At 36.2% G+C, this 12,331-nt stretch overlaps 1 protein-coding gene across 1 annotated transcript in view; it reads left to right on the top strand.

The window, feature by feature from the left end:
* The first annotated feature begins 486 nt into the window (after window positions 1-486).
* The window catches only part of POLB (DNA polymerase beta), a 143,572-nt gene continuing 131,727 nt past the window's right edge, over window positions 487-12,331 (top strand). Inside the window, exon 1 of the mRNA XM_053718003.1 lies at window positions 487-638. Coding sequence (XP_053573978.1) covers window positions 578-638 — 61 coding nt within the window. The 5' untranslated portion in view covers window positions 487-577. The remainder of the gene's footprint in view (window positions 639-12,331) is intronic.

Below are 12,331 nucleotides of genomic sequence, written 5' to 3'. Positions count from 1 at the left end.
TCTGTTGTAAAGACTGAACAAAAGTAATTATTTAGACAATTTGCTATTTATCTCCTGCCACTACTGTCTTGAGTCTTACTATCTCTCTAAGCTTTCCTCTTTTCACTGATATGATTTTGTCACTTCTTTTTTTTTTACTACATATTATTGTGCTATATATGCATAGTATTTACCAGCAATTAATAAACAAGGCTCTAGTACACACTTTTTGTGGACAATAGACAATAAAGATTTTGCCTTATACTGGACTGTTTCTTACTTTTCCCTAACCAAGAACAAAATACATTTGTTTGTTTTTTTGTTTTTGTTTTAAATTCTATTTACTACAATAGCCGTGCATGCTTATTTATAGTATTTCAATCGATACTTCCAGGTAAAACATAATTTCAAAAGTATACCTCTGTTTTCTTTTCCCTATACAAAAATGGCTACTGAATATACTAGTTGCCAGGTCTGAGCAGTCTTACGCTTATGACGTATCAACGTGTTACGGCGGCCTGCACTTGCAGAGAAAGTGAATCCACGGCCTCTAGTGGAAAACGTATCCGCAGACAGATACTTAAAAGCCGGTTCCACAATGAGCAAGCGAAAGGCTCCGCAAGAGAGTCTGAATGAAGGGATAACAGATTTCCTGACCGGTGAGAACACGATTAGGGGTTGTCATATGTACATCTGATAAGTTATTGTAACAATGGCTGATGTGGCTGCATTAGTGTAAATGTATAGTATAGCTATATATATGAGCCATGTATGAATTTAGTGGCACTCACAACCAAACATATTAATTATGTCATAATACTGTTACCTTGTTATTATATTTTTACGTGTTATTGATATATTTTCGCTTGACGTGATAAAATAAATGCCATAAAAATGTAAAGTGAATAAAATAGAAAAAAAAGTACCAATAGAACAAAAGACCTCTACAGTGTGGATAAGCATAGCTTAGCTTTATATCCCACACAGCACTACATAATAATGCTATACCTAACACATATTACCATTAAAAATAGTATGTTTTTAAATATGAACACATAATAATGGATCTTGTTCTTTGCATTACAATTTATATTAATTTTATTATTGTACAAAATAAACAAGAATATATATAATACATGTAACAATTGCAAAATCATCATACAAATAAATCTGTGTTGAAAACGTAGTTATACTAACAAGAAACTCATATAGAGTCTACTGTTAAAGAAACACAATTACAGAGTCTAAATAATTGTAACCACATTATGTCAGCATTCAAAATTAACTGTTCATATTGCTGCTATTACATTTGAAAACATGCTTTATGGGATGTTATTTTTATTTGCATATGAGTCAGTGAGCATTTCTTTTATGTTTAGTATAAACTACAGCAGACACAACCAAATGCATTTTTATGAAAATTAAAGGGACATTCTGGTGAAAATTTAAATGCACATAGATGAATTACATCTTTAAATAGAACAATATTTCCAATATACTGTACATGTATTTACAAAAATGTTTCTATTAAAAGTTATAACTGTTTTAGTGTTAATATTTTTTCTATGCACGTGCATGTGAAGCATAACTAGATATTCTCAGTGCACACCAGCATTTTAAGTGCTACAGCTGCTCAGAGTGCCAGTGGGGTTTGTATCATGTCAGCAATTAACAAATGAAACCATTACCAGATGGTAGAAGAACCTTAGGCTTTCTGAGCCGTTGCTGTATTTAAAATGCTGGTGCACGGTGCATACTTAGATACACATTTGAAACAGCTATAGCTTTTATTATAAGCATATTTGCTAATACATGTATATTACAAAAATGCTTATATTCAAATCTGAAATGTATCCATATGTATTCCAGTTGTGTCCCTTTAACTTGATATTATATGTTTTACTTGATCTAATGTATTTTGACCGTCTGAGAGTATACAATTTATTATTTTATAGATATTTCAGAAAAACTGACTAATATACAGTATATACAAACATGTGTATGATGTTGATGTATATGTTTGTTAACCCCTTAAGGACCAAGGACCAAGGACGTACGCCGTACATCCTAAAAATAAATACAGTTAATGACTGAGGACGTATGGCGTACGTCCTTGGTCTTGGAAAGCGGTGGAAGCGATCCTGATCGCTTCCAGCCGCTTTCCGGTTATTGCAGTGATGCCTCGATATCGAGGCATCCTGCAATAACCCCCCTTGGCCATCCGATGCAGAGAAAGCCACTCTGTGGCCATCCCTGCACCGGACATCGATGGCCGGTATCGTTGGTGGGTGGGAGCTAGTCTGGGAGGTGGGTGGGCGGCCATCAATGGGCCGTGTGATGTGGAGGGAGGCAGAATCGTGGGTGGGATTGCCAGGGGATGGACACACGCACGTGCACAGGGGTTGGGCTAGTGCACGGGTAGGAACCGCTACACTACAGAAAAAATATTGTAAAAAAAAGTGGCAGAGAGGGGGCTACAAAAATAAAATTAAAATTATGTAAGGGATCTGGGAGGGGCTGGGGGGTTGGTCTTTGAGGGGACAAGCTACACTACAGAAAAAATATGAAAAATATTAAAAAATATATATTTTACTGTAAACTGGGTGGGGGGTTAGAGAGCTGTTTGGGGGGATCAGGGAGGTTGGGGGCTAAGGGGGGATCCTACAGAGCAGCATATGTAAATATGCCAATTTTTAAAATATATATATATATATATATCAAAGATAGCTTTTATTTTAGTACTGGCAGACTTTCTGCCAGTACTTAACATGGCAGGGACAATTTGTGGGGTGGGGGAGGGAAGAGAGCTGTTTGGGAGGGATCAGGGGGTGTAATGTGTCAGGTGGGAGGCTGATCTCTACACTAAAGCTAAAATTAACCCTGCAAGCTCCCTACATGCTACCTAATTAACCCCTCCACTGCTAGTCATAATACACGTGTAATGCGCAGCGACATTTAGCCGCCTTCTAATTACCAAAAAGCAACGCCAAAGCCATGTATGTCTGCTATTTCTCAACAAAGGGGATCCCAGAGAAGCATTTACAACCATTTGTGCCATAATTGCACAAGCTGTTTGTAAATAATTTCAGTGAGAAGCCTAAACTTAGTGAAAAAGTTTGTAAAAAAAGCGAAGATTTTTTTTTATTTGATCGCATTTGGCGGTGAAATGGTGGCTAGGGTTGCCAGTAGTCTTCCGCAAAAATACCGGACACTCTGCCAGTCACTGGGCACAATCCCCCCCCCCCCCCAAAAAAAAGCTCTACCATAGCCCTTACTCTTGATCCCGCCATCTATATTTATTCAAAAGTGAGCAGTCATTCTACCCCTTGGCTACCATTAACAAACAAATAAATAATTTTACCAGTGACTGACATGAACACATGCAAACAGAATTGATTTGACCCCCTTGACTGCCCCTCACTTCTAACGGAAATATTTTTCTGTTGCCAATTATTGACAAACATAAATGAGCTTCCAAAGTGATCAATAAATCACTGAGTAAAATGTTGTCTCAGAGTCATTGGGAAGGCAAAATAGTTAAATTACATGAAAAATCTGTCAAATTAAATCATAAAAGAACATTCCAAATGTTTACACGTTTCATTAAACAAATCCAAATCCATAAAGCGGAATGCATGTTGTATTTTTTTTTTTTTTAAGGATATTTAGTTAAAATGGTTACCCATTTTAACTGAATATCTTAAAAAAAAAAAATACAACATGCATTACATTTTATGGCTTTGGATTTGTTTTATAGAGTGACCAAGTGTACAGAACACTGGGATGAAAAGCAGTAGCTTGCATCTGCTAACTTTGCTTATAGAACGTGACTATTAATTTATATTTTTATATATTGTTTGATGTAAAATAGAAGATTGGCAGCTTGATAGTAGAGAGTATAAAATTATTATTTATAGGATTGATAGCAGTGTTCAATACCCCTAACGAGTCTTACAATACTTTATAAACTCATGTATTAAGAATCATCTTGCACTGTTGTCAGTTGCAGCTACTTTACAGTCTATTCATTTAAACTGTAAAGCCGACATCCCATCCTGCAAAAACTCATTTCAGGGAGGTGCCCCCCCCCCCGTGCCCCAATTCAATAGTTTAAAATGTTATCACAAAAAGTATGTGAGGAAAAAAATACCCATATAATAAAAAAAAGACAAGATGAACCTTGCATGTATAAATATATATGTAAACAATTTTATAGCTATAAAGTCAGGGGTCAAGTCGAGTGGAAATGCATGGAAACGGAGTTCTTGCACTATTTTAGCAGGAGGAACTAAATTCTGAATTGACAGAGAACAGAAATGCTACAGTAAACACTGCTGCTGCTGGTAGGAGAAGCTGGAGCACAGTCTGGTTAAAGGGATAGCGAGATCCTCTAGTAATGGGCAGTAACACTTCCTATAATACACTAAATGCGGTCCTTCTGTGTGATCACTGCACTGTGGTGCTTACATTTCTGTGTGACTTGCTCTGGGGTTATTTAGCTTCCCTCAGCATAAATAGGACTATTGCACCTTAAGTGGGTGAGATTCTGTGGCAGAGGAGGATTCTCAGGCCCAAAGGCAACCATTCAACCCTTTATTGGATTTAATTTGCTTTCATTAACCAAAGTTTATAGATTATATACATATAAATACAGTGTGTGTGTGTATATTTAAAACAATATTAATTGTGAGGGGGGTGAATGTATTGGCGAGTTCCCACACTTTTTTTTGTAGGATTTGACCCCTGTATAAAGTATGGGAGTCTGCACAATATACAGTATGGGAGTCTGCACAATATACAGTATGGGAGTCTGCACAATATACAGTATGGGAGTCTGCACAATATACAGTTTGGGAGTCTGCACAATATACAGTTTGGGAGTCTGCACAATATAAAGTACGGGAGTCTGCACAATATATAGTATAGAAGTCTGCACAATATACAGTATGGGAATCTGCACAATATAGAGAGTATGGGAGTCTGCACAACTCACCTATATCAAGTCTACTATGTCTCACACTGCACAGGAAGGGGGAGAAAAGTCCAGAGAGGAACGCAGTAACTTTTAACATTGAGCTATAATGGAACAGTGACACCTACAGGTAGAAATGAAAAGTGCAGAAATGAAAAACTTGATTTTCTCTTGCACTGCTCTTTCTGGGATATAGTGTTTAATTTGCGGGTGTCATGGAGCCGCTATTTAAATGCAGGAGACTCCCGGATCTTCCGGGAGAGTTGTGATGTCTGGTAAAGTCTAAAATCAAAGTATGTATCTTTAAATGCACTTTATACACACTCATATGTAATCCTCTAGCGTTCTTCTAAAAGTTCTTCTGAAAGTTGTAGATGCAAGGAAAGGACTAAGAATTAAAAATAGTACTGGGATGCAGTTTCTTAATTTGATTCTTTTTTCTACCTTAATAAAAACAAATGGCTGTCACTAGACCCAAATAGCATAGATGCAGCTAGACATACTGTTAAACAACGTTTACAGTAATGTTGGAATAGTTCCCCTTTAAAACAGCAAAACCCCACTGACAATTTGCTGCTCTTTATTTACATACCTCACATCAGTGATGTGCGCTGACTTCAGAGGCTGGTGAGGCAGTGGCTAGGAATTGGATACGCCTTCATTCTTTAGATATCCTTTGTTGAATCTATCTATATGCAGCCACCAATCAGTAGCTACTGAGCATATTTAGATATGATCAACAAAGGATATCTGGTTTTCTTCATTCTTTTGATATCCTTTGTTGAAAATCATATCTAAATATGCTCAGTAGCTACTGAGCATATTTAGATATGATTTTCAACAAATGATATCAAAAGAATGAAGAAAGCCAGCTATTAGATGTAAATTGGAAAGTTATTTAAAATTGCATGCTCTTTCTAAATCATGAAAGAAAACATATGGGTTTCATGTCCCTTTAAATGGTGTCTTGGAAAACTGGTCAACTTAGTAAACATCTGATTTTAGTCTAAAGGATTGTAACAGAAACTCTTGCCAGATAACAAAATGCTTGCTCTGATTATGAGATCTAGAAATCCAGGCCCATTAAAATATGTTTAAAACATACTTTTTACTTTAATGCTGCAAATTATACTTATAGATTCCTTCATTATCATGGATCTACTTTTTTTGTGTGACTGTTGCAATGTAATTTCAAACATGTGTGAGAAATATCAGGGAATATAAATAGGCACCAAAGTATGTATTTTTCTTTTATTTAATCACTTTCATGCAAAAATACCAATTTTTACTTGAATTCACACTGTCAATTCAAGTAAAAATTTGTATTTTTGCATGAAAGTGATTAAATAAAAGAAAAATACATACTTTTGGTGCCTACTGCCTAATCCTATTTATATTCCCTGATATTTCTCACACATGCTGCCTTGAAATTACATTGCAACAGTCACACAAAAAAAAGTAGATCCATGTCTGATCTCATAGAAGAATCATGGGTTGGGCATCGTGAATATAGATTTAATACTAACAATATATACTCTGTCTCTGGATGAGCATTTTTGTTTTAGTATCACGATGAGACACACTGTAATTGGTGGAGTGCAAAGACACATTTTATTTGTAGCTTGAGCAAGTTGAGCTTCAGGTTCAACTCTAATAAATATATATATATATATATATATATATATATATATATATATATTCCAAATAGATGTATCACCTATAACAATTTTACATTCATTAAAGACAAAATATAAAGGTGTGTATATATATATATATATATATATATATATATATATATATATATATATATATAAAAATATAAACACACATACATATATACACACACACACTCCAAATAGATGTATCACCCATAACAAAGACTAAATATATAAGTGTGTGTGTATATATGTGTATATATATATATATATATATATATATATATATATATATATATATATACACACACACACAGTCACTACACACAAATATAAAAAATAGATGTACCACCTATAACAATTTTACATCTATTAAAAAGAAAATATATAGGTGTGTGTGTGTGTGTGTATATATATATATATATATATATATATATATATATATATATATATATATATATATATATATATATATATATACACACACACACACACATACAGTCACTACACACATATTAAAAATAGATGTACCACCAATAACAAGTTTACATCCATTAAAGACTAAATCTATAAGTGTGTGTATATATATATATATGTGTGTGTGTGTGTACCACCAATAACAAGTTTACACATCCATTAAAGACTAAATATATATGTGTGTGTGTGTATGACTATGTATATATGTGTGTGTGTGTATATATATATATATATATATATATATATATATATATATACATATATATATATATATATATATATATATATATATATATATATATATATATATATATATATATATATATATATATATATATATATATATATATATATATATATATATACATACACACACAGTCACTACACACACATTACAAATAGATGTATCACCACACACTAAACTGGCTATTTTAATAGCTATTCAGAATTTCAGAGTATCCTATACTGTACAAAAAAAAAATCCAGAGTTCATACTAGTGCAGCATTGTAAATTAGACTGTTTTATATATTTAAATGCAATAGTCACACTTGTTAAAACAAAATGAAAGCAGAGCATACTCACTTCAGCAAGAGACAGGATATGATGATGCAGTGAAGATTGAAGCAACAAGCCCCTCCCATGTAAGCTACTGTCCGGTAGCTAGAAGTTGGAGTGTAATTAACCCCCATAGTTGCCAGAAAGGCTGCAATACAGTTGTTGCAGTCCTCTCTGGTAGCTAAGGGTTAAAAGTAGCAAGTTTTTTTTTAATGCAGTGTACTGAGCCAAAAGTAAAGATAAGCAGCAGGATGTGGAGAGGAAAGTTGTGCTCTGTAGCTCTCTCCCTGCCAATTACCCTGCATTTTTCACGGAAGCAGCACATCACTGAGGCTGAGCAGCTTCCTGAGCAAGTCATACAATGATTCTTACAAACTTACACTCACATTTCACTCTATATATGATACACAGAGTGACAACACATAGCCATAAGAGGCTCATACACAGTCTCAGATTAGGCTGGGGAAACTGTCAGCTGTCAGCACGCTGTTGCTGTTGTGGTGGTAGGCACTGCTAGCTGACAATCTGCTGTGCTAGTGCGGCGCGCAACTACCTAATCACATCTGATACTCTTCTATCTAGCTAGTGCTTGCATGATAGTACTGTCTGTCTGCCTGGACTCTGTAACTATACTATTAACCATACCCACGTGCAGCCCCACAACATGTATATACAAGCCATTATTTTATAAGGATATTTTTACTGTGCAGCTAGAGAGTAAGGGAACAGTAAAAATATCCTTATAAAATAATTCACAACTACCCACAATCAGCTGCCGCCTGCCAGTAGAGAGTCACTAGCCAGACTGAACTTACACAACCGGACCGGACACCGGAGGGGGGAAGCAGGTGGAGTCTCAGTCTCACTCCCTTCTCAGTCAAAGTGCACTGCTGTAAATCAATCGTGCAGTCATGAATGTGCTGGTCACTGTCAGCTGCTGCAACGGCTAAGGGCTGCACTGCTATCAATGTCATTGTCAAGGCAGCTAGAGACCCACAGTCTCACTCACTTGCTAATGCGGCGCGCCTGAGCCTCTCTCTTCTGGTCTAGCTCTAGTGTCTCTTCCGGACGTCCCTGTCTCTTCCGGATTGACAAGTTCAATCGCTGATTGGCTGGCGGCACTTGGCTGCGCTCACTCACTGCTCCCGAGGCGTTTAGAGAGCAGCCTCTTGGGAGTGATATGGGCCACGAACTTAGAGACTTAGCCACTGGGTGGCAGTCTCTGCGGGTCTCATAAGAAAACAATCCTCAGACATCCATATTGCGCAACGGGATGGCAGCTGAACAGCTCACAGTCTCCCCTTCGTTGCGCAATATGGATGATTAATTAAAAAAAAAAAAAGAATACGTTTTCATTTGAAGTTTTATAGTGGTTGCGGGCATTGCGGGGGTGGGGGGGGTAGGGTATACAAAAAAAATTAAAATAAAATAAAAAAAAAAGTTCAAAATATATAATATATTTTTATTACAAATTATAACAAAAAAAGTGTAATTACCCACATAGGACAGGTGAGGCGCTGCCTCACCTGCCTCCTATGACTGCACGTCACTGCCTCACATGCTGCTCGCACAGCTGCTCTCTACTACACACTACACAACCTGAACTGTGTTTGATTGCAAGTGGCTGGCAGTGTTAAGTGCAATCTGAACTCAGCTTCTTCACCTAACTAGCATTTGATCTACTTTGAGTGACACCTATCTTCAGCTTTTGGAACTGCTTTTTCTTCAGATTTTACCGGACAGCTGGTCAAATTCCGGACACCTGGCAACCCTAATGGTGGCATGAAATATACCAAAATGGGCCTAGATCAATACTTTGGGTTGTCTTCTACACTACACTAAATCTAAAATTAACCCTACAAGCTCCCTAATTTAACCCCTGCTCTGCTGGACATAATACACGTGTGGAAGCCTTCTAATTACCAAAAAGCAACGTCAAAGCCATATAAATCTGCTATTTTTGAAGAAAGGGGATCCCAGAGAAGCATTTACAACCATTTATGCCATAATTGCATTTCTAAATGATTTCAGTGAGAAACCTAAAATTGTGAATTTTTTTTTTTTTTTAAATTTAATCGCATTTGGCGGTGAAATGGTGGCATGAAATATACCAAAATGGGCCTAGATCAATACTTGGGGTTGTCTACTACACTACACTAAAGCTAAAATCATACCTCCCAAAATTTCAAAATTCAAAAGAGGGACACCCCCCCCCCCCAGCAAAAAATTTAAATGTGGTAGGCGGGGCTTAAAAAATCATAAGACCAAAGTAATATAAATAAAATTCTTAATAAAGTCATACATTTTAATACACTTAGGCAGCAAATCAAACACAAGCTCAAACCACTGGTATGGCTATATGAGCTATGTATTTAATTAGCCTTTGCAAAGACATTGTTAAATATTTTTATCTTAATTGGACATTTAATAATAAATTCTTTAAAACTGCTCTCTGCATTCCCCATTAATATTCTAGATTCTGGCCTTTAAAGTCAGCGAAAATGCACAGTAGCACACTACATAGCATACACTTACACATGCAGATACATACACACACACTACATAGCATACACTTATACATGCAGATACACACACTACATAGCATACATTTATACATGCAGATACACACACACTACATAGCATACCACCAACGACCCAAAACTCAAGGAACACAACAGGCAAACCAACCAACTGCTAGCATAAGACCATTAATAACCTTCAAGCACATCTATAAATGATGAGGCTAAAGCAGACATACCAACAGAGGCAATTAAAATTGCTTTACACACCCTACAGGCAACCCCCCCATAAATCCCAATCAGCTCAAAATATATTGATAGATCGGACCCGATTCCACCTAACCTAGGAGGTACAACAATAAATGGTACAAATCACCAGTCCTGAACCATAACCTCATACAAAATGAAAAAACTACCCTCGCTGTACAAACAAAAAATGACTCATCCCTCTTCTCTAACCCTAATGAAACCACCCAAAAATTTCCAACCCGATTCTATAATCCTGAAACAGGAAAAAAACTGCACCAGAACCAATGATATAAACCACCCATACAATTTTATTACTACATTCACACAAATTACACCCCTGAAGCCAGACACAAACCCAACTAGTAACCAAACCAGCTCAACACAAAGAACCAAAAATCTTCATACTCAAAAATGACTATAAAATATGCAAAGGGGGAACACAATGACACATATGAAGGAAAGAAGAGACATTGAACAGGGCAAAAGGAGGACCTGAACCAAAGAAGTGGAATTACCACCGTCCCTAACTAACATGGCAATGGCCACCACCCAGACAAGTAACCTGACACCTGCCTAAACCTACCCACTACAAAAACTATACTCAAGAGAAGTTGGAATCACTAACAAGACAAGACCCATGTACCACTTAACCCAAAATTCAAGCAGAATGCTCGCACCGGCTCCACAACGGCACCACATGACAAATAAAACCAATCACCAAGAATTGCCACCCAATCAAGAAATATAGCTACCAGAAAGCACACAAAAATTAGAACATTTTAAATTCACTCACACCAAGCATGAACACACACATGATCCCAAATCTTCAACTCAAAGCAAAAGAAGAATACTTAAAAACAAACACCAAAAACTTATCATTATCTTTTTTTTTTTTTTAAATACACACCTAAACATAAAACAATACCCAATACATATATAGTTAAACATATGCATACACAAATACATACATACAAAAAAATACAAGAAAACAGGCATCCAAAGATACACCAACAAAGAGAACCATAAACAGCGGCACAATATACAATTATACACAGAATCCCAAACATCACTTATCAGGGAGTCCCAAAACCTGAAACTCACGACATCCCCAAGCCAGATATCTAAGCCAACCACAGATCAAACTGGATCACAAAAAAAAAATAAGGAGATGGAGCACACAAAAACATAATTTATGTAAGAACTTACCTGATAAATTCATTTCTTTCATATTGGCAAGAGTCCATGAGCTAGTGACATATGGGATATACCATCCTACCAGGAGGGGCAAAGTTTCCCAAACCTCAAAATGCCTATAAATACACCCCTCACCACACCCACAATTCAGTTTAACAAATAGCCAAGCAGTGGGGTAATAAAGAAAGGAGTAGAAAGCATCAACAAAGGAAATTTGGAAATAATTGTGCTTTATACAAAAAATCATAACCACCATAAAAAGGGTGGGCCTCATGGACTCTTGCCAATATGAAAGAAATGAATTTATCAGGTAAGTTCTTACATAAATTATGTTTTCTTTCATGTAATTGGCAAGAGTCCATGAGCTAGTGACATATGGGATATCAATACCCAAGATGTGGAGTCTTCCACTCAAGAGTCACTAGAGAGGGAGGGAATAAAATAAAAACAGCCATATACTGCTGAAAAAATTAGTCCACAACCAAAAAAAATAAGTTTATTTCCATTTGAAAGAAAAAAACTTAAATCAAAAGCAGAAGAAAGGCCTTCTGACCTTTCCTAGGAAAATATAACAAAAAGACTAGTAGTCTTCCTGAAATCTTTAGTAGCTTCAACATAATATTTCAAAGCTCTCACCACATCCAAAGAATGTAAGGATCTTTCCAAAGGATTCTTAGGATTAGGAGACAAGGAAGGGACAACAATTTCTCTACTAATGTTGTTAGAATTC

The sequence above is a fragment of the Bombina bombina genome, chromosome 6 (assembly GCF_027579735.1).
Source record: "Bombina bombina isolate aBomBom1 chromosome 6, aBomBom1.pri, whole genome shotgun sequence".
NCBI classification, from domain to species: Eukaryota; Metazoa; Chordata; class Amphibia; order Anura; family Bombinatoridae; genus Bombina; species Bombina bombina.
Note: the sequence above shows the minus strand (reverse complement) of the source record. Positions and strands in the feature narration are given on the sequence as shown.